General features: G+C 42.1%; 1 protein-coding gene across 1 annotated transcript in view; it reads right to left on the bottom strand.

Annotated features, from left to right (window-relative positions):
- STAB2 (stabilin 2) overlaps positions 1 to 23,642 on the bottom strand; it is a 218,364-nt gene that overhangs the window by 77,661 nt on the left and 117,061 nt on the right. Inside the window, exons 35-42 of the mRNA XM_040344273.1 lie at positions 23,257 to 23,385; positions 20,511 to 20,570; positions 13,976 to 14,071; positions 11,224 to 11,419; positions 9,061 to 9,156; positions 7,382 to 7,427; positions 6,314 to 6,390; positions 3,622 to 3,747 (exon numbers count right to left, since the gene is read on the bottom strand). Of these exons, the coding sequence (XP_040200207.1) occupies positions 3,622 to 3,747; positions 6,314 to 6,390; positions 7,382 to 7,427; positions 9,061 to 9,156; positions 11,224 to 11,419; positions 13,976 to 14,071; positions 20,511 to 20,570; positions 23,257 to 23,385 (826 nt within the window). The remainder of the gene's footprint in view (positions 1 to 3,621; positions 3,748 to 6,313; positions 6,391 to 7,381; positions 7,428 to 9,060; positions 9,157 to 11,223; positions 11,420 to 13,975; positions 14,072 to 20,510; positions 20,571 to 23,256; positions 23,386 to 23,642) is intronic.

Raw genomic sequence — 23,642 nt, forward strand, 5'->3', positions numbered from 1 at the left:
TCCTATTCCATGGTTACTTCCTCCTCTTCGGCGAGCTCCTCGGTTGTCTTCTGGGACCTGTGTGTGTCCCAAAAGACGACGGGGCCATTCACAAAGTGCAGCGCGACTTGCGCATGCACAGTAGGAAATGGGCAGTGAAGCCTTAGATGGAATGGTGGCATCGGCATCTGATCCGATGGACTGATCGACCTCGGGGGGCCGACATTGCGGCCACGCTGGAAAGGTAAGTGCCCTTATTAAAAGTCAGCAGCTACAATGTAGTTGCTGACCTTACAAAAAAAAAATATTCTGGAACACCGCTTTAACCTCATTAGCCTATCAATGTTCTAATTTGCCTTGTATTATCAGCCCAAAGAGCAACCTTTATGCCCCATTCACACTAGTAGGTAGATTCAGGTAGAGTTAGGCCGACTTATCAGTAGATAAGTCGACCTAACTTAGAATCTACGCCGACCTATGTTTAAGCGTATGCTCAAACAGAGATACGCTTAAACATATCTAAGATAGGACGGCTTGCGCCGTCCTTTCTTAGGTTGCAATATTTTGGATGGCGCTAGGTGGCGCTTCCATTGCGGCCGGCGTAGAATATGTAAATTAGTTTATACGCCGATTCACGACCGTACGCCCGGCCGCCGCAGTCGATTTACGCCGTTTCCGTAGCGCATTAGCAGGCCTAATGTTATTCCACAGATTAGGTGGAATAACAATGTTAAAGTATGGCCACCGTTCCCGCCGCGAGATTAAATTTTTTTACGTCATTTGCGTAAGTCGTCTGCGAATCGGGATTTACGTTGTTTACGTCCACGTCGAAATCAATAGGCCCGTGCGGCGTACGTAACTTCAATGCACACTGGGAAATGAAGTCGCCCGGCGCATGCGCAGTAAAAAAAAAAAACGTCAAAAATGTGAGGTCAAGCCTCATTACCATGAAACACACCCCCCTCCAAGTCATTTGAATTCGGTGCCCTTACGCCCGCCCGCTTTAGGCTACGCCGCTGTATATTAGCAGGCAAGTATATTGAGAATCATTACTAGCCTAGCTAATTTACGGCGGCGTAGCCTAAACAGGCTAAGCTACGCCGCCGCAAGTTTAAGCACTCGTACCTGAATCTACCTATTGGTGTTGTGGGAATGCGCTTTCCTGCCTGCAATTGTTTTGGGTGTTTTTTGTGCAAAGTGCATAGGGCAGCCCTTTCAGTTGACAAACACACCAGAAGCTTGCACACCTTAGAAATTAAGAGGACTCGCTGCTCTAGGTGAATTGAATGCGCCTGATGGAACCTCCAGCTGAGTGCTAGCCCCGGCCCGCCTCCGTGGGTGTAGTCAAGATAAGGAAGAAATGGCTGCACATTAAGTGGTTCCAAATGCCATCAATTTATTTACCAAAGTGACACCAGGGGACACCAACACACACTCTTGTAGATGTGTTTCACACAATGCAAATGTGCTTAATCATTACTGATTAAGCACATTTGCATTGTGTGAAACGCGTCTACGAGATTGTGTGTAGGTGTCCTCTGGTGTCACTTTGGTAACTAAGTAAATGGCATTTGGAACCACTTGTTTGCACACCTTTTTGGGCGGTGCACGTTTGTAGCATGTATTTTGAATGTTCCAAAAACACACACATAAAAGCATGTTTCTGGGCACGTTCCCAGAATGCACATCCACTGGAGAAGCAATGGATGCACCTTTGGACAGCAGCATTGCCAGTCTAGGGAGAAGGTAGTGGTAGATGGACTAGCAGATTTAGATGGACTTTACTAACAAATGAAAGCTAATGCCTTGTACACACGATCGGAATTTCCCATGGAAAAAGTCAGACGGAATTCCGTGTGTATGCCCCATCTGACTTTTTCCATTGGACATGTTCTCTTTGACTCCGATGGAATTCCATCGGAATTCCGATGTGATTTTGGCCGGTCAAAGTCCGACCGTGTGTACGGGGCATTACACTTTTTAAGTAGTTACGGCAACAGTTTTTTTTCTTTTGAGATAAAAGTTTAATATACATAAAAGTTGACCATTGTAACCTGTCAGTGGTAAATGGTTTGTCTCTGCGCTCTAACTGTCACTTTCGATGGACAGCTTGGTCTGTTAAAGGGAGCTGAAAAATAACAAACTTCCTGGCCAGATCAACAGGTGAAAGTAAAGGAAAGAACGTCTAAAAAAAAATTAACAAATGCAGCCACCAAATCAAAAAATCGGTAAACTGAAATACATTAATTTTGGGGGGTTTAATACTGTTTTGTACTGATATTGACAATGCAATGATGTTTCTAACTGTACAGAGAAGATATATGGTTACTGATTTCTCCAGTGAAATGGTAACCATGTACCATGTCACCTCTGTCCTTTAAAACTAAAGCCAGGGCATATTTACCAAAATGGCACATGTGGACCAGTGCATAATTCAGCAGACTACAGGAGGGGGCAGTACCAAGCCTCAAAATTTACAAAACTGATCTTTTCTTCTCATTGTTTTTTCCTAACCATTACTGTCATTTTGAGCGATAATATTGAAAGCAGTCAAAAAGCCCCAATTGAGTTCCAAGACACATGGGGGCAGATCCACATACAATTGCATGGGCGCAGCGTATGTGAGATACGCTACGTCGCTGTAACTTACTTTTTAAAGCTTTGAATCCAGAAAGAATTTGCGCCGTAAGTTACGGCGGCGTAGTGTATCTCTCGCGGCGTAACGGCGCGTAATTCAAATCGGCGAGTAGGGGGCGTGTTTCATTTAAATGAAGCGCGTCCCCACGGCGAACGAACTGAGCATGCGCCGTCCCTAAATTTCCTGCCGTGCATTGCGCTAAATGACGTCGCAAGGACGTCATTACTTTGACGTGGACGTAAATTACGTCCAGCCCCATTCATGGACGACTTACGCAAACAAAAAAAAATATTTTCAAATTCGACGCGGGAACGACGGCCATACTTAACATTGCGTACGCCACCAAATAGCAGCTTTAACTATACGCCGAAAAAAGCCGAACGGAAACGACGTAAAAGAATGCGACGGCCGCTCGTACGTTCGTGGATCGTCTGAAATAGCTCATTTGCATACTCGACGCGGATTACGACGGGAACGCCACCCAGCGGACGCCGAAGAATTGCATCTACGATCCGAAGGCGCACGAAGACGTACGCCTGTCGGCTCTAACCCAGATGCCGTCGTATCTTGTTTTGAGGAATCAAAACAAAGATACGACGCGGGAAATTTGAAAGTACGCCAGCGTATCAGTAGATACGCCGGCGTACTTCCTTTGTGGATCTGCCCCTTGAAGCTTATTTTTCTGTTGATTCTTGCAGTAAAAAAATAAGTAAATTGAAATAAAAAGCAGACAGCATGCTTCCTCTCATTGTAGAAGATTTGTTTGTACTAAAATAATAATAGGACATCAGTTGCAGAGCTTGTCCAAAAATGGATTGCACAATAGATTGTTACAACTCCTACAATTGCTTTTATGTGTATATATAAGCAATAAAATATAGCAAAGAAGACTGAAAAGAGGCCCTTACTGTTATTTAAATGAGAATTCCAACTTTTCTGGTTATGGTTATGTATTTAATTCACAATAGTATAAGATAAATGCTCACATTTCTCTACATACATACCAAGACACACAATGCCATCTCCGGTATAGCCCTGTTTACAGACACAGTTCCTGTCTCCTGGTGTTGTCTTTCTGCATTCTGCAAATGCTGAACACCCGCCATTGCTAGTTGCACAGGCATCAATAACTAAAATAAAACACAATCTTATTTTTGTTATGCTGTTGCTGAATGCTGCAGTTATCATATGAGAAAAGGCAAAAGATTACTTGTGTTGAGCTGTAATATCACAAATCGGATTATGCACTCACCGGCCACCTTATTAGGTACAACTGTTGAATTCCTTGGTAACACAAATTGCTAATCAGCCAATCACATGGCAGCAGCTCAATGCATTTAGGCATCTACATGTGGTGAAGACTACTTGCTGAAGTTTAAATTGAGCATCAGAATGGGGAAGAAAGTGGATTTACGTGACTTTCAACATGGCATGGTTGTTGGTGCTAGACAGGCTGGTGTGATTATTTCAAAAACTGCTGATCTACTGGGATTTTCACGCACAACCATCTCTAGGGTATACAACGAATGGTCCAAAAAAAGAAAAAATATCCAGTGAGCAGCAGTTGTGAGGACAGAAATGCCTTGTTGTTGTTAGAGGTCAGAGGAGAATGGGCAGACTGTTTTGAGATGATAGAAAGACAACAGTAACTTAAATAGCCACTCATTACAACCAAGGTATGTAGTAAACCTTCTCTGAATGCACAACACATCGAACCTTGAAGCAGGTGGGTTACAGCAGCAGAAGACCACACCGGGTGCCACTCCTGTCAGCTAAGAACAGGAAACCAAGGCTACAATTCACACAGGCTCACCAAAATTGGACAATATAAGATTGGAAATTGATTGCCTAGCCTGATGAGTCTCGATTTCCACTGTGAAATGCAGATGGTAGAGTCAGAATTTGGCATAAACAACATGAAAGCATGGATCCATTGTGCCTTGTATCAACAATTCAGACTGGTGGTGGTAGTGTAATGGTGTGGGGGATATTTTCTTGGCAGTCTTTGGGCCCCTTTTTGTACCAATTGAGCATCATTTAAATGCAATGGCCTACCTGAGTATTGTTACTGACCATGTCCATCCCTTTATGACTACAGTGTACCCATCTTCTGATGGCTACTTCCAGCAGGATAATGCACCATGTCATAAAGCTCAAATCATCTCACCACTGGTTTCTTGAACATGACAATGAGATCACTGTACTCCAATGGCCTCCACAGTCACCAGATCTCAATCCAATAGAAGACCTTTGGGATGTGGTGGAGATTCGCATCATGGATGTGCAGCCGACAAATGTGCAGCAACTGCATGATGCTATCATGTCAATATGGACCAAAATCTCTGAGGAATGTTTCCAACACCTTGCTGAATCTGTGCCACAAAGCATTGAGGCAGTTATGAAGGCAAAGGAAGGCCCAACCCGGTACTAGCAAGATGTACCTAATAAAGTGGCCGGTGAGTGTATCTTTTAGTTACTGTATTTATTGGCGTATAACACTCACTTTTTTACCTGAAAATAGAGGGTAAACTGTGCCTGCATGTTATACGTAGGGGCTGTGGATTTTTTTTTCCTGAAACTTCCCTCTTAGGCCCCGTACACACGACCGAGTTTCTCGGCAGAATTCAGCCAGAAACTCGATCGGAGCCGTATTCTGCCTAGAAACCCGGTCGTATGTACACTTTTGGCTGAGGAAACCGACTAGGATCTCGTCGGGCCAAATAGAGAACATGTTCTCTATTTCCTCGTTAGTCAATGAGGAAACTTGGCTTGCCGAGATCCTCGGCGGCTTCACAAGGAACTCGACGAGCAAAACGATGTGTTTTCCCCGTCGAGTTTCTCGGACGTGTGTACGGGGCCTCAAATTTAGGGTGCGTGTTTATACGCCTATGTGTGTTATACACCGATAAATACGGTAATTATGTTTGTGATAGGTTTGTTAGTGTAGGTTATCTATCACAGGTACATAATGAGCGCAACACACTTACAGACCAGACTAATATTATAGTCCTGTATTCCAAACTGTATACAGTTTTTTTCAGGCTTGTTGATCATTAAGAGTACAGTGTGCAGAAACAATCCCTGGAATTCATAAAGACTGGCACAGTGAGATTTTGCAAAAGTGTCTTGCATGATTTCTAAATGTGGCACAGTGCGTGCCAAATTCATGTACCTGTCTAGAACTTGTACATGAATTTAGCACATGCTGTGCCACTTTTAGAACACATGCAGGACACTTTTGCAAAATCTGTCTCTGTACTCTAAAAGAAAAGTTTGTCTTAATTAGCTCCACCAGATACAAACATTCGGTATATTATTTAGAATTTTGTGCAAGTGTTGCACCACAATGTAGAAATGGCGAACTACCTGAATTTGGCAAAATATTCGCAGTCAGAACCAAAACTGTTGCAAATAGTTTTTGAATTGGGTGCAACACATTAACAAGAATAATTAATGGCAGAATTGTGGTGCGGCACCTTCACTGAATTCCCCCCAATGGCTTCTATGGAGTAGCGCTTATAACATGGCTCATTATGCCTTCCATTCAGGTAATACAAATCTAAGGTTCGTAACCTTCCCCAAACATTCGAAACATAGAAAGCACTTTTCCTAGGGTTCAACTTTAAATATGTAATTTTTAGTAGCATTTTCCAAGATGAACAATAAACTTTTTTTAAATGGAGGATTTAAACTTACCTGTACACATGGTGCCATTTCCTTGAAATCCAGAGGCACACTGGCAGTAAGCAGTTCCACCTGCTTTCTCAAGACAGCTGACGGAAGAAAAGAACATTGAAGTGACTTAACAGACCATGCTAGTTGTCATCATAACCTTATAACATTATAAAAGGCTAAATCATCAAAGTTAAATAACACTTCCAATTAAAGAGTTAAGGAGAAACAAAATGCTTCATATAATTCACTCAAAATCAGCTAAAAGTAGCTACAGTACTATCATATCTCAAAATTGGCTTTTTTTTAAATAGTGCTTGGAATGTAATGTAGTTATTAAATTGGTATACAGTATTAGAGACTGCAACTTAAAAAAAAAAAAAAAAAAGTATCTTCATAATATGTGTAGTCCAAATGGAAGGGTACCACATAAACTGGCATAAAAATCTGTCTCCTTAATGAAGAATAGGGAGAGTAAATTAGAGAGAGAGCAGTACATTTACAATGACACCATGTTTTAGCACGGGTGTGTGTGTTTGGTGCTGGGGGTGACACCATGTTTTATCGCATGGGAGAGGGGTGGTAGCAATGGGGGTGACACCATGTTTTACTGGATGGGAGGGGGGTGGTGGCGCTGGGAGTCACACCATGTTTTACCGGATGGGAGGGGGGTTGTGCTGGAGGTGACACCATGTTTTACCGGATGGGAGGGGGGTGGTGGCGCTGGGGGTGACACCATGTTTTACCACACCAGGTGACACGAACCCTAGTGACGCCACTGCACCTAGAAGGCCAATATTAATTAAATAAAAGTAGGTGCTACATAAAATGTTTCTGAAAACTGGAACTGATACTTGGAAGGAGGCAATTGTGATGGGTCTTAAACTCCTGAGATTTATGTAATAAATCTCTATTTTTAGATTAATTGCATACTTTCCACCATAGCTAAGCGGTTCAGAAAAAGCTTTGAAGAACTTCTAGAGAAAATGCTGGCAGATGTTACTTTATACACTTTGCTAACGATGATCTTTTAGATATATGCAGATCTATATAATTTACTGATAGGGTTTATATAAGAAAAAAACAACATACTTTGCACTGGTGTGGCAGGCTTTATTGCATTTATCCTCTGTGATTGCTAAAAGGAAAAGAAAAAAAGCTTTAAATATTTTCATAAAATATATCACATATATGAAAAAGATGGTGCCATCCAGCTACAGCATGTCCTTCCTAGCACTTTACAGTGCCCTGGAGAGATAGGTACAGCATCCAGCCCCGCTGCAGGCAGCCTGTCAAAGTCTATGGCAGGTTGCCGCTGGATAAGGCTGAATGCTGTGTCGAGTAGTACCAGTCTTTAGAGCCCTGTGTATTAAGGGACAAGGTTAGCACCATAACACCTATTGCAAACAGTACATGGATTAGATAGATGTGGATAGGTATATACGCAATCAATGCAATTCTTTTTCATTGATGCGAATAGCTAACTGAAATATTGGTAAGTATGAATACAGCACCACAGCTGTGACGTGCTGTTATTTAAATGAGAATTCCAAGCAGATCCTACTGCTTGCATGCCTGAGCTAAGGGTAGATGGATTCCTAGAAGTGAATGCTACATGAATCATCTGCCCTTACACAAGATGGCCACAGCCATGGCTAGGGGGTGTTTTTTAAAATTAATTCTCAGTGGAATAAAGCATGGGGACATGGATGAGTGAGCTGCTATGAATACTAAAAATTAATTGAATAGAGTTTTTCTTTTGTGGTGTCCAGATGCAGTGTAGTTCCGCTTTTAGGTGCTAAATCAGATGTGCTAATCTCTTTTGGAAAAAAAAAACACCAGAATATTTTATTACTTTGATAATATATTTAAAGTCAGTGGTGACCCATTCATTAGGGGGCCATGGGAACCACCCGCTTATCCATGCATCTTGCCCCCTAAGCTACAAGCAGGACACCGAAAGCATGGATTCCAATTGGGGGGGGGGGTTTAAGCATGTGATTAGTGCCAGAAGCTATAATAGGCTTAAAAAAACAGTGGACTCAGGGCGCAGAGCAATGTGGTTTGGAGCCCCCCCCCACTCGAATTATCGAGCACCAGCCGCCACTGTTTAAAGTGTAACTTTAAAACGTTTTTTTTTTCGATTTGGATAGAGTGGAGAGGGATTAGAACCCTTGTCAGTTTTTATTGCTGTCTGCATCCTCGTTAGGGAGATTCCCCCTCTCTATATGTCCTGTTTATTATTGAAAAGTAAATGTAAAAGAGAATCAGAAAATCCCCAATTTTGAGTTGTCCCCAGAAAAGTAATAGAGGGGAAATATGGACACTAGTTCTAGTGGCCTGGACGTCCCCTATAAATTCTCTTAGTTTGCAGGGATTTCGTTTCACTTCCTGTTTGGCCAAGGGACAGGAAGTGAAGAGAAATCTCCCCTATTGGCAAAAACAAATTTGACAGTGGTTCTAACCCTCCCTTGCTCTATCCAAAATGAAAAAAGTGTTGCCAATAATTCTACATTAATACCTAAATATTTTTTTTTCATAAATATTTTGTATAAACATTTTTTTTATAATTCTCTAGAGGTTGTAATATAATATATGCTGGTTAGAATTGGATTGCAAGGACATCCACAGACATATCACAGATACCTAAACAGCCTGGATTTTGAATAAAAGTTAATCTAATTCCACATTTAGATCACAGTGCACATTGAACACATTGAAACATTTCCATTGGTCCTGCTGAGTATGCAGCTAAGGAACTCTAAACTTACCTGTGTCACATTTAACTCCTCTCCAGCCAACATTGCACGCACAGCTGCCATCGCCAGTTATCCCTTCACTGCATTTTCCATTGACACAGGCACAAGCTGAACACAACAACAAATTGTTTACTAGTATCAAAACTAATCAATTAAAACAAAATGATTAATAAGTCTCAATTAATATTTTACATTGAGAATAGTAACATGCATAAACATATGCCATTGTGGCAGGCCACGTACCTAACCTAAAACCAATTTAGAATTAAGTTTTCTTGTGTAAGTTGAAAGAAAATGTTCAGTGTTAAAGTATATCTGAAATGGAATATTTCATTTTCAAAACAGTTGGCGTGTTTTTCCCATAAAATACAATTTCTGATCTCCTGCAGCCTATTTCAGCGATTTCTTCTCTATCTACACGCACTTGAATGTCAGTTGCACATCACCGCTCTGGATAGACTTCCTGCCAACAGTGAACCCATGCAATTTGTGTCTTCACTTGTAGTCTCCACCAGGGGTGCATGTAAGAATGGTCATACATAACAGGAAGTGCCTGAACAAGTACCCTTATGGCAAGATCACCAGGTATTCTTTTAATGAAGGCTGCAGATTTTATATGTTTGAAAACAACTTTAAAAATGACACTAAATTTGTTAAAGCTCGTGAGATTTTAATGATTGTGTTTTAAAGGGGTTGTAAAGGTTCGTCTTTTATTTTCTAAATAGGTTCCTTTAAGCTAGTGCATTGTTGGTTCACTTACCTTTTCCTTCCATTTCCCTTCTAGGAAAAGGTAAGTGATCTTTCCTAGAAAATCGCACTCAGACCGTGAAACTTGGAGGCTTTACATCAGAAACACGGACCATCACATGCGGAGTCCCTCAACGATCACCCCTCTCACCTGTACTCTTCAACATCTACATCCACCCGCTCCTCAAAATCATCAGCAAACAGGACCTGCGCTACCACTCCTATGCTGACGACACGCAGCTTTACCTTCGAATCACCAAAAAAAAAAGACCAATATCATGAACTACGAAAATGCCTTACACTGATCGACAATTGGATGACTGAAAGCTCCCTCAAACTCAACGGATCCAAAACAGAACTACTCATCCTTCACGCAAATCGGAAATCCATTTCTAGGACCACATGGACACCACCCACCATCCTCGGACAAACCATCGCACCAAGCAATAAAGTCAAAAGTCTCGGAGTCATCTTTAACTCAGACATGACGATGGATGCACAAATAGGATCAGTCGTCAGCGGTTATCATCTGCTCCGCATGCTACGTAGACTCATCCCCTTCATCCCGGAAAAGGACACAGCAGTAGTGGTTGGAACTGTCATCAACTCACGACTCGACTACGCAAACTCCCTCTACTTAGGACTACCGAAATACCAGATTTCACGTCTACAAGTCGTCCAGAACAAGGCAGCCAGACTGGTAACAGGTAAAAAGCCGTGGGAACCAATCTCCCCGGTCTTGAGGTCCCTCCACTGGCTGCCCATATAGGACCGGGTGACATTCAAGACACTCTGCCTCACGCACAAATGTACACAGGGTAACGCTCCTCAATACTTAAGTGAGAAAATAAAACCCTACGTCACCAAGCGCGTGTTTCGGTCAACCAACCAAAACCTTCTCCAAATCCTTAAATCCCGCTACAAATCTAAGGGAGAACGTAGATTTGCAGTCCAAGGACCACGGCTCTGGAATGCTCTACCCACTACCATCCGCTTGGAAGAAAACTATCGGGCTTTTAGGAAAAAACTAAAGACCCACCTCTTCTGAAGGACCTGTACGACACTGGATGCTAAGCGCCTTGAGGCGATTTAGTTCGCATTTGTTGCGCTATACAAGTTACTCACTCACTGTAGCCCCGTCACTGGATGTGATTGACAGCAGCGCCATCCGCTCTAGCCAATGAGCGGCCGGGCTGAGCGGCGAAGAGGATCTCGGGACTGTGCGCGGGACTTTCGGCATCATCAGATGTTTTTTCACCTTAATGCATAGATTGCATTAAGGTGAATTTTTTTTTTCCTTTACAACTCCTTTAAACTACTTTGTACTAGATGTTAGTAGCTTATGCTTGCATCTTTTCTGTTTTAGTGTACATGTAAAAATTTTGTACTAGTAATGTTAAATTATACATGGCTGTATATTAGGAGTACCTTGGTCGCATCGTGGTCCATATTTCCCTACTACACAGCTTTCACAAGCAGTTCCAGTAAAACCCTCCTCACACCGACATACTCCAGTGCCATTAAAACCATCAAGGCATACTCCGTTTCCAAAGCATGGGTTTCCAGCTTTGCCTGGGCAAGACAAGCATTGTTGGCCATAGAATCCAGAGCAGCACTCCTTGGTCTGTATTTGATGAAATAATACAATTAATAAGGCTTAGAAGAGAAATACCCCCCTGCAGGTAGTGTTGCTCACGAATATTCGTATTGCGAATATTCGGCTCGAATATGGCATATTCGAGTATTCGCGATATATTTCGAATTTCGCGGTGAATATTCGCAATTCCGAATATTCACATTTTTTCAATTTGATTTTTAAAACAGATCACATCCTATCGACGTCTAAAAGCATTGCTGGTATGATTAGAGACCCTGGGCCGAGTAGCTAAGCTGAGGCGATCCTTTTATGTTGCCAAATTGAAAAAAAAAATATTGCGAATTTTCGCTATTGCGAATGCGAAAATGATTGCGAATTTTCGATAACTGTGGTAGGAGAACTCTGATTGTCTCTGATGCAAAAGGGGGGGGGCTTTGTGTATGTTTCTGTTATGAATATTTGTATGTTTGATATTATTTTTTTTTGTAAGAAGGAAAAAATTGCGCATACCTTAAAAAAAGGGGAGAATACAGCAGCAACTCAAAAATGTTATACAACATAAATTAATACAAGACAGAAAATGGAGTCGCTCTACAAGAATAAAAAATATGTCTAGTGACAAGACATGTGGGCAAATTATAAAATAAGCAAGCACAAATAACTTGTGAAATACACAGTGAAACAAATATATAAAGAAATATAGTCCCAATAATAGAAAAATAATCTTTCATAAAAATGTCTTTGATATGTGAAGTGAAAAAAAGTCCAAAGCATGCAGCATGAACGTGTTCAATCTTCAAGGTGTTTGATTGACAAACGGCTGTGACAGATGGATAGAGTAAAGAATCACCACCAATGCAAAACACTTTTTATTTTCTATTGTAAAATATCAAGAATATTCTGAGCCAATCAGAGTGCTCCTTCCGCATTTGCCGAATATTCGCAATTATTTTGTATTGTAAAATATCAAGAATATTCTGAGCCAATCAGAGTGCTCCTTCCGCATTTGCCGAATATTCACAATTATTTTGTATTGTAAAATATCACGAATATTCTGAGCCAATCAGAGTGCTCCTACAGCATTTGTCGAAATTGCGCAGTAAATATCGCATTCGCATTTTGCGAAATTTCGAAAAAATATCAAGAATATTCTGAGCCAATCAGAGTGCTCCTACCGCAGTTATCGAAAATTCGCAATTATTTTCGCATTCGCAATAGCGAAAATTCGCAATCATTTCATTTCGATAAAATATTACGAATATTCGAATTTAGCGAATATATCTCGAATATTCGACTATATATTCGAGATATATCGCGAAATCGAATATGGCATATTCTGCTCAACACTACCTGCAGGACCGGTCACAGAAAGCTACTATTATAAAAAGCTTATTAAAGTGAATCTTGTACATCAGGGATAAGGTCTGCCCACCTAAAATGCTGGATAAAAGTGCAAATAATATATTTACCTTTCCCTGGCTTCCTTCTGCAGCATCTAGGCTAGGATGACGTCATTCTCCTCCTCGCCAGATCTTAAAGAATGCTGAATAGCCCAAAACTCACAGGAAGATGATCCTGGACTGTGGTGCAGCACCTTCTCATGGGATTTGGACTACTCAGCTTTGCCAGAGATCATGTCGGTAGAATAAAGATGTCACCCCCTGTACTACAGAAGTCTTTTAGTGTCCATGTTGTCAATCTGAAGATTATTGTTTCCACAATGTCTACAGTTACAGCGATTAATGACTTATTTTAAAGGGCTTGTATCAGTTGTTTAGAATATGTAGCGTCCTCTCTCCTGGCTCACAGAGTCGTCTGCTGTGGCAAAAACTACTTTACGATCAGGTGTGAGATCTTCACCACAGCCCATACGGGCATAGACTGTCACAACCGTCATCCTGTGAGTTGAACCTGTTACTAATTTTGCATGTTTTTAACTCATTAAACTGTGCTGCACTATTGGTCACCTGGCGCCTCTATCCCCCTCCCCTCTTCTGTTTTAGTGCGGGCTCCCAGACCCCTGTGCAGGCTACCTAGCTTCCATTTCAAAGTTATTTTGGATTGATTTTTGAGTTGTTATTTTATTCAGACTGAGCACCTGAGAAATACTCTTGTGTATATGTGTACACCCACCTGTACATATAATACATTTATATTGTGGTCATTAAACACTGCACAATCCAGGGCAGCTCTGAGAATTTTTGTTTGTTCTGTACAGTGTCTATCTGCTTCAAAATGATTTCATTTACAGGTGGAGAGTGGTGAGCGAGTTACCTCCTGGCTTCTTGCATGTCTCGAAAACGTAATAAGTGAGGACACCCTTTTATAATTTTAATTTCTGTTCCTGTGACCTTGAAAGCTTTAGATGTTCCTTCCTACCTTTGTGTGTTACCGGACCTCTTGTTACATTAATGCATTTTGCAGCATGATATAACCAAACCCACCTTACCTCATACCCTTTCCCCAAAATCTCTGGGGGTTGGGGGGGGGGGGGGGTGGGATTGGATGGAACCAAAAATATATGATTCTTGTACATGTTCAATAAAAAACATCTGTGACATGAAAATGAAAAGGTATACTCACAATTACAGTTTTAACACAGAGGGTCTGACATCCAATAAATAAGAATTTCTTTCGCAGGCTGTACTTTGAGTAAACACAAGGTTTTCTTACACTAGGCTGCAAAATATTAGAAAAATATTAGAAAATAGTTACTAGAACAATAGTTAATAAGTTAAAGTATAACTAAAGGGAAAACTTTTTTTTTTAGTTTTGGATAGCGTGCAGAGGGATTATAACACCAATTAGGTGTTTCTTGCTACCTCTGCCCCCGTTAGGGAGATTTACCCTTTCTTTTTGTTCTGTTTACTATTATGATGAACATTTTAGGTTGTCCCCAGTCAAGGTAATAGAGGGCAAATCTTCCAAAAGGGACACTATTCTGGTGACCTAGGGGTCCCTAAGGAATTCCCTTAGGCTACAGGTATTTTTATCTCACTTCCTGTTTTGGCTATGGACAGGAAGTGAAGGTAAATTTCCCTAATGGGACGCAGATGACAAAAAAACTGACAGGGGTTATAACCCTCCCTTACTCTATCAAATATGTTTTTCTATAGTTCTACTTTAATAAGCCATGCTGACCACAGCCAAATCGGTGTGTTGGGTGATGGGAAGGGATGAGCTCAAGATTCGGTACAGACTGAACTTTGGCTGTTCAGACATTCATCTGAATAGCAGACTTTTTGCATATCCAGTGAGAGTATAACGCTACTATATATTTGACAGCTTACTTTCTGTTTCTAGTTGTTAAGGATGCAGTTGGTGCTGGCCCCTGCCATTTTCTTAGCAGTCAGTGAAGTTACCTGGCCCCAATCATTAATTGATCACTGGTTGGGAATACCTGGCATTGTAAACAAAGGGGCGGGAACAGTGTGGTCATCACTGACAAAATATGGTCAAATAGCCATATTTGCACTATGTATATTCCTTATAGTGAATAATATTCTGCGCTCAAGTGGAATAATAAAAGTAATAGAAAAAAAAAAAGAATAAAAAAAAAATTATGCATAAACACAATAAATAAAACATTTCCAGAAAAGTGCTAGAGAAAATGTATCTTATCATCCGGGAATGCAATCCATCCTGTGGATTCACAACCCTGCGGTGCAACACCTGTGCGCTTACCAAAGAGGCATGAGACCCGATTTTTGAGTGGTCATAAACAGTATGTACTCTATGGAGCACAGTTGTCCTCAGACAATCCATCACATTATATCAACCTTATTAAGTTCAACTCATACAGGGGAAAGAACACAAGCAGAAGACTCCCATGGTGTAAATCAGTAAAGATCTTTCTTTTAAAATTAAAACCGTTCAAAACACTCCTGTTTAGTAGATTATAATTGCAATGTGTAAAAAAAGATGTCCTGATCGGAAAATTGCATCGTACGCAATATGATTTTAGTGCATCTGGCTCCTCCCAATGCATTTAGTCAAATTGTGACATTATTAGGCGTTCATCACATGTTGTGCTAACTGCTTGTTTATAGTTACAGCTATAGGTTTTTCTTATTGCTTGGTTATAAGAAATAAGTAATAAGAAGTCTACATATTTGCACAATAAAATTGAACAAATATGGTCATTACCATATATGGTCAATGACATTACCTGGGCACCCCACATTTTACTTTCAGCAGCAGAGACCTGGGAGATGTCATTTGGTGCTCCCACCTGCAGACCTTCACAATCTTCGGGCCAGGGTTGTGGGGAAGAAGCTTTTGTCCTCAATATGGGGACAAGGTTCTTTTTCAGGGCAAGGTCTCCCCTAGCAAGGTAGCCCCCCTTCCATGTTGAGGGACTGTGGTCTGGTATTGTTAAGGAGGGGGTTGAGCACACTCACCCCCTTTTCCTGGCCAGCCAGGTTGCTTGTTCAGAAAAGGTATGGTATGCATTTGGTTATGGGGGTTCCCCCTTAAAATTTGGGGACAACCCCACACCCTATGTTTTTCTTATGGAGTCCCCATTGATGTCTGTGACGGTATCGGTATGATATCCCCGTCAACGTTCCCTTCTTCCCATAACGAAAATCACCCCAATATTCCACGCGGAGGGATATCCCTGGAATCGCCCAGAAAGCCACACATGAGACCAGCTTACTGCTTGAACAACACAGACTTTAATGTTATAACACACAGCTTATATGTCATTTCCAAAACTGTTACAATGACAAATCTCCGCCCCCCTCACACTGGGGCTTCCATACAGATGAGTAGGTAGACACGACGGGGCCGATGCTGAAACACATTTTCTTTAGACAATGACATCAATGACGCTGAGCACTAGCTGTACTGAATACATCAACCAGACCGCTCGACCCCGCATATAGAGAGATAATTACCACAATGAAGCAATCAGAATAATTAACACAAGCCACTTAAACCCAGCTCTCCTTCACACAACACAATAGATCAATTAACCTTTAGAAATAGTGAGGGGACATTAGCACATCAATAACCTGGCTAGCAGGGAGCAGTAAACTGAGACATATAGGCAAATGTATCACAATGGCCCCCCTTTTGCTCCCTGCTCCGGCAAACCCGGTTGGACCTTCCCTGGTCCAGTAGGGTTGACGGGTTCAGAGCTATTAGTCAGAGGTTAACTCCGTTTGGCATGACTGACCTCCCTTGGCAACTGCTTCAGACTCAGGTATGTCACCGGGTCGTCAGATCACACGCCGGTCAGTCCCCAAGTCTTTGTGCGATCTGCAAAGTCACCCGAAGTCAGTGTGAAGACAGCGAATGGGTCTGTGCGCCGCCGTCTAGGTGTCCCGCTATGGGAGGGGGCAGGTTATGGCTCTGAAGTGACAATCCCAGGAGATTCATAAAAAGAAAAAGTTATATTTGTTGAAATGCTGTAGCACTGGTGCTCAGAGTCCGGGGGGGGGGGGAATCAGAGCCCCATAAGGTCAGCCACCCCCTGCTCCCTCCGCAGCCGCCGGTTCTCCTCTTGGAGCTTCTCCAGCTCCATCTCCAGTTCATGCTGCTGTGACCTCAGGTGGTTGTTCTCCTCCTCCATGCGGCTTATGCACTCCTCCAGCTCTATGTACTCACGGATCAGCTCCTGCTTGCTCATGTCCTGCAGGCTCTCCACGTGGTCCTTCATCATCAGGAACTGGGTGGTGGTGTAAGGGGCCACCGGTGGGCCCTTGGCGAACATCTCGGCACGCATCTGGGACGCCCGCTGCGACTCCCTCTCCTCCAGTCGCTTCTTCTCCTCCCAGGTCAGCTTGTTATACGGCTTCCAGGACCTCTTCTTCTTGAAGGGTGGCCGGCGGTGCCTCTTTCTGCCCAGCTCCCTCCAGGGCCCCTCCGGCTCAGGGCTGTCGCCCATGACCAGCTGACAATGGTGTTCCCTGTTGTCCGTAATAACAGATTGTACCATGAGGGCTTCGTAAGGGGTGCCCAATGGTTCTTCCTGACCCAGCTCCTTTGGATCCCAAGCCGAGTCTACACAATGGGCTGCTGCTGGTGGGCGGTACCCAGGTTGAGACCAATTTGACCTGGTGTTGTCATTCATGGGGCAATTCTGCTTGAAGTGACCCAGCTGTTTGCACCGGAAGCAGCGTTGTTCGTTGCCCTCCTGGCGATGATAGCGAGGGCTAGATGTCACCGGTCTGTTAGGAGGTTGGTATCTAGCGGTTGGTGGGTGTGAGGGCACCGTTTGTGGTGGAGGTTGTTCCTGTGGTGTGACCTGGTTCGTCTTGCGAGTATCTGCATATTCATCCGCCAACTTCGCGGCCTCTGGTAGAGTCATGGGCCTGCGATCTCTCACCCAATCTTTGACGTCCGTCTGGATGTGATTGTAAAATTGCTCCAGGAGCATTAGTTGCAAAATGTCCTCTGCGGTGGTGGCCTGGCTGCTGTTAGCCCAGTTAGAGGCCGACCGGGACAATTGGCATGCCCATTCCGCATAAGAGTCTTTCGTGGTTTTGCGTGAGTCCCTGAACTTCTGTCGGTGGGACTCTGGGGTTACTGCATAACGAGCCAGGAGCACTTCTTTAACCCGGGCGTAGCTATGAATATCCTGATCTGGCACGGTCCGGAAAGCATCAGAAGCTTTGCCTGACAGTTTGCCTGACAATATTGCAACCCACTCTCCTCTAGCTATTCGGTGCAGGTTACATTGTCGCTCAAAATCCGCCAGGAAGTTATCAATCTCACAGTCCTTTTCATCAAAAGCTTTAAAAGCGCTAAACGGAATCTTCCTTGCGTCTGCTGTGCTGTACTCACTGTTCGTAGAAGGTGCGGCTGCTTGTTGGACTGCTGCCAGTTTTAACTGTAGTTCTGCGTCCCTTATTTGTTTATCCTTCTGTAGTTCTGCGTCCCTTATTTGTTTATCCTTCTGTAGCTCCGCGTCTCTTATTTCTTTAGCCTCCTTCGCTAACAGGTCCATCACTTTCAGTACCACATCTGGCGTTGGGTTCGGGCCGAACCACGCTAGCTTCTCTCTCATTAGCTTGTTGGCTGGCGATTCCTCCTCCTGAATCACTGGTGTCTCCATCTCTTGTACTGCTGGCGTTGCTGCAATCCCGTCCTCCTGGTCTAGCTCCATTGATTCTGCCATGATGACCCGCTTGGTTTTGTTGCTAGCAATCCTTCCACGAACTTCCAGTAGTTCTTCCAGTGTCTGCTTGGAATCCGGGTGTGAAGGGGAATAGAAGGGAAAAATCCCACTGCTACCAACCAATTGTGACGGTATCGGTATGATATCCCCGTCAACGTTCCCTTCTTCCCATAACGAAAATCACCCCAATATTCCACGAGGAGGGATATCCCTGGAATCGCCCAGAAAGCCACACATGAGACCAGCTTACTGCTTGAACAACACAGACTTTAATGTTATAACACACAGCTTATATGTCATTTCCAAAACTGTTACAATGACAAATCTCCGCCCCCCTCACACTGGGGCTTCCATACAGATGAGTAGGTAGACACGACGGGGCCGATGCTGAAACACATTTTCTTTAGACAATGACATCAATGACGCTGAGCACTAGCTGTACTGAATACATCAACCAGACCGCTCGACCCCGCATATAGAGAGATAATTACCACAATGAAGCAATCAGAATAATTAACACAAGCCACTTAAACCCAGCTCTCCTTCACACAACACAATAGATCAATTAACCTTTAGAAATAGTGAGGGGACATTAGCACATCAATAACCTGGCTAGCAGGGAGCAGTAAACTGAGACATATAGGCAAATGTATCACAATGTCTATACTAGACCCTCATTTATGATAAAAGTCTGGTATATTTTGCTTAGGGCTCATTTAAACTAGCTTCAAAATGTGGCATTGGACACACTTTTTTTAAAGCACTCTGAATGCCAATTAAAGCACCTGTTACTAAATAAAATAGTAAGCTTACAGTCGTATTTACACATTGCATTTGCTTTGGGACAGAGCCATTGCCGGCAATAGACTGCGATTTGCCATGCAATTTGACACGTTAAAGCGTATGTCAAATCACACCGATGTGAACGGGGACAGGAGAGGATCTGCAAACCAGAGGATCAGCAGAGCTAGGGGTTACTACTGAGTGGGGGTTCTTTTACTGAGCAGGGGATCAGCAGAGTTGGGGGTAACTACTGAGCGGGCATGAGCAGATCGATGGGTTATCACTGAGCATGGCATCAACCAAGCTGGGGGTTCTACTAAGCAGGGGATCTGCTGAATGGGGGTACTAATAAGATGGGGATCTGCTGAATGAGGGTACTAATAAGCTGGGGATCTGCTGAATGAGGGTACTAATAAGATGGGGATCTGCTAAATGAGGGTACTAATAAGCTGGGGATCTGCTGAATGAGGGTACTAATAAGCTGGGAATCTGCTGAATGAGGGTACTAATAAGCTGGGGATCTGCTGAATGAGTGTACCAGTGAGCTGGAGATCTGCTAAACAGAGGTACTAATAAGCAGGGATACTACTGAGTTGGGGTTGTACTGGGCTCACTTAACACAACAGCAAACAAATAGAAGATCAACACACACACACACACACACACAGGGCATTTGCCAAGCTTTATTAAAGCTTCAAAAAAGCATCATCAAAACATCACAGAAGCATCAAAAACACATCAAAACAGCGTCTTGAAATGGTAAGCACTTTAATGTGTGTTTGTGATGTTTGTGATAGATCACTGTAACCTTTGCCCCTTTTTCTCCTAAGTCGAGACACGTGTAAATGACCCCTTAAAAGCATTATTAAGATCCCTGATCCCAACCAAAAAAAAAAGCCCTGCCTGTATCATTTGTTTGATAATCTCTTGCCTATAAAATGGGCAAGACTTCAAATGTGGTTGGAATTCGGCTTCTGAACTTCAGTAAACTTCACCAAACCTAGGTACATTCAGCTCATCCCTAGTGCTGGGTACCATATTATGAAAGTATGATTTATTTGAATTTCTTGGTTTATAGGGAATTCAATTCTGGGTCTTCTACCAGCCACCCAAAATGTTTCTAATACCTATAGTATCTTCATGTGTGATCTCTGAATCAAACTAAATTACCATTGGATGAAAACACAACATTGGCTTTTTCTGTACACTTACCACTGGTTTTGCATTTGACTCACATATTGATAATACAGATAAACAGTCACCACATTTGCTCTGAAAAAAAAAGAAAAATACAAATTATAAGTTATATATCAGATTTAAATGGTTAAGAGTTCTAGACAAGGAAATCAGTTTATATATTTAGATCACAGTCAGAGGCCACTTCTCATCAGTAATAAATAGTGTGATGCAAAGAGATTCCAGTCACTTGTGTATATTAATTCAAGTTATTAATATCAAGAGCAGACACTACAAGAGAAAAATATCAAAGTCCACCAGGATTAAAGGCATGCATGGATTCATATCCTTATATAAACAATAGCAAGTTACAATGTTCTCATTTGTTAAACATCTAATTATACCCAACAGACAGAAATCTGCAGCTGGATTATCTCAATAAAAGCAGGTATTTAAATATTTGTCAGGAATGGTTTGGCTACAAATACTGGCATATCTTCTGTCTATTCGCAACAGATCTAAACCTTGTATAGATATTTAAAAAAAGCAGGTTATCATTTACAGTAAGTGTACTCAAAGTTAAAGTGTATATGAAGGCATAACTTTTGTTTTCCTTATCAAATAGGGAAAGGTTAAAACTGCTATCAGGATATTTTTTTCCCCTGTTTGTATCCCTTTGGGGAGATTTCTATCCACTTCCAGCTCTGCAGATGTAACAGGAAATAACAGGAAATCTCGTGTATGCAAGGAAATTTCCCATCTAACACAATTGTCTGCAGAACACATATCTCCATTGCAAGATTTATCATCACCTCATGCCTTGATATCAACCTTAACATTTTGAATTTCCTATCACTTTGTCTCAGTGACAATTGTCACCAGGGCAAACAAAGGTGAAAATATCCAGCCGGAACACAGACAGCAATAAAACCTTGACAGAAGTCTTAATAATTGGCTACTCTATTCGAGAAAAAAAAATGTTTTGCCTTTACATACAACTTAGGCTGACCATAAGCGGACGAGATTTGAATGGTTAATGGGCAGGCTGAATGTACCAAGTTGATCAATCAACTTGAGTACAACCAGCCTGCCAGATTCTCTTACTATTATGCTGCTATAGCCGCTAGCGATAATCACCGTCTTCTCTCGGCAGGGGGGCGAGCAGACTAATTACTAATGTTGATGGGGAAATTGTGCGAATTTCTTTCTTGCAACCAGTGTATGACGGGAGGGCCCATGGAACCCAGAATCCCTTGGAAAGGTTGGGAAAACCTTGTTTCGGCTCCCCATGCACCTCTTATGTCTAATTCACCCTGTGCCATCCTGACACAGGGTGACTGAAAAAAGATATCTTGGATTACTTTAAATGGGACAGTAATATTTATCCACAATATCTCCCAGAATATATGTAAAGATTATTCTTGTTTTTTTTGTATTCTGAACTCAACATGTTAGTTGAGAGAGAGCTGATCACATTGGCCTCTGTACAATGTATGAGATGGACCGACTCCTACTGGAGCTCCTGTCATTGTGTGAAGGTGTCCTGTGTTTATACTTATGATAATGTATAATCTACTGTGTGAAGCTCGTGACAACAAGTCTGACCTGTAGTGAAATCCTGACAGGCACGGAGTCACATCGGCTGCTTTAAGGGATTAGTTAATTAGCTCATGTTAATTTATGTTTCTGGTTAAGTGTATTGCTAGAGTAATATGAGCAGGAGGGCGGAACCTCCTCTTTAACTGTATATAAGACTTGTATTTTGGTTCTAATAAACAGTCCATGTTCAGCAATCAAACGAGTATTGTCTTTTTTGTAGTTGTCAGCGGTTGGAATATCTGATATCTATATTCAGACTGGGAGGAAGTGGTATATGACAAAAGCACTCAAGCGGAGTGTGGGACGTTTTGTTACACTGTGGTTGCAGGAAATAAATTTGCACCGTGTATGGCCAGTCTCAAGCAGCCTTTTAGGCCTCATGCACACATGACATTTTTACTGCATCTTTTAGGGACGTCAGACTTTTTTTTCCTGCTTCAAAAAAACCCTCCATGTTATTCTATGTGTCCATGCACACTATGGCTTTTAGAAGTTTTTAGTGGCAGGGGCTTTTAGAGGGAGGGAAAAAAAAACACTGCCAGTGCTTCCAGGAGCAGCAGAGTTTTGTCAGAAAAAACGGTTGACGCTTGTAAACACGTGTTAGCGCTAGGCGCATATAGCTCTTAAGCATTCAATTATTTTAATGGCCAGAATAAATTATTATTCTGGTCAATGAAATTAATTAACGCCCAAGTGCTTGATGCCTGTAAACGCTGGTAAAAGCGTTAGGCTTTTTTTTTTGTTGCAAAAACGCTGCCGCCAGGAGAAAGGCTTCTAGGAGAGTTTTTTTTAATTTCCTGTGTGTATGAGGCATTATGGGTAGACCAAATGTTCTTTCTGTCAGAGCATGCAATGTTTCTATACTGTATTATGACTTGTGCCACTCATGGGTTGACTTGTAAAACAAACTACACCATCCAAAATTCTTTTATATCAAACTGAAGAAGTTATATATCCTTTTCTATACATATAGTAAAAAATATCATAATTATTTCATAACTGGCACTCTATTGTGTGGCTAGACAAAGCAACATTTTAGCCTATGATTGGGTGAACTAAGGAAACCAGTGGGCAGCTGGGCTTCCCAACAGCATCATGGGCTTATTATGGCTATAGTTACGCAAATAGCATCAAAATGTAATGGTGGTATTGCTGTCATTGGCTGTACATTAATAATTGTTACCAGAGAAACTGCTGTATCATTGTTATCGCATCTGTTCTTCTGGATTTCCAAAACTTTCCCTATCCCTTGAATGACTCCCTTGTCAGTTGCTGCATTGGTGTAGTTCAGTGGTGCATCATTCACAACGAGCTAGAGGAAGAAAAGAAAAGTCACTGTTATTACCATAGAATAGATCACAGAATGGCTTCACCAACACAACGATACTGTCATTTTCTTCTGGTAAAAGTTTTAAAACAACGTTTTTATCATGTCTACCTTAAAATGTACCTATGTTACTTTGTTATAACTTATCCTTCAAAGTCCTTAAAGAGAAAGTAAACCCTCTTAACCCCCCCCCCCCTACAAAAAAAACCCTGCAAGGCAAGGGCACAATGCTAGCTCATTAT

The sequence above is a fragment of the Rana temporaria genome, chromosome 3 (genome assembly GCF_905171775.1).
Source record: "Rana temporaria chromosome 3, aRanTem1.1, whole genome shotgun sequence".
Taxonomy (NCBI): domain Eukaryota; kingdom Metazoa; phylum Chordata; class Amphibia; order Anura; family Ranidae; genus Rana; species Rana temporaria.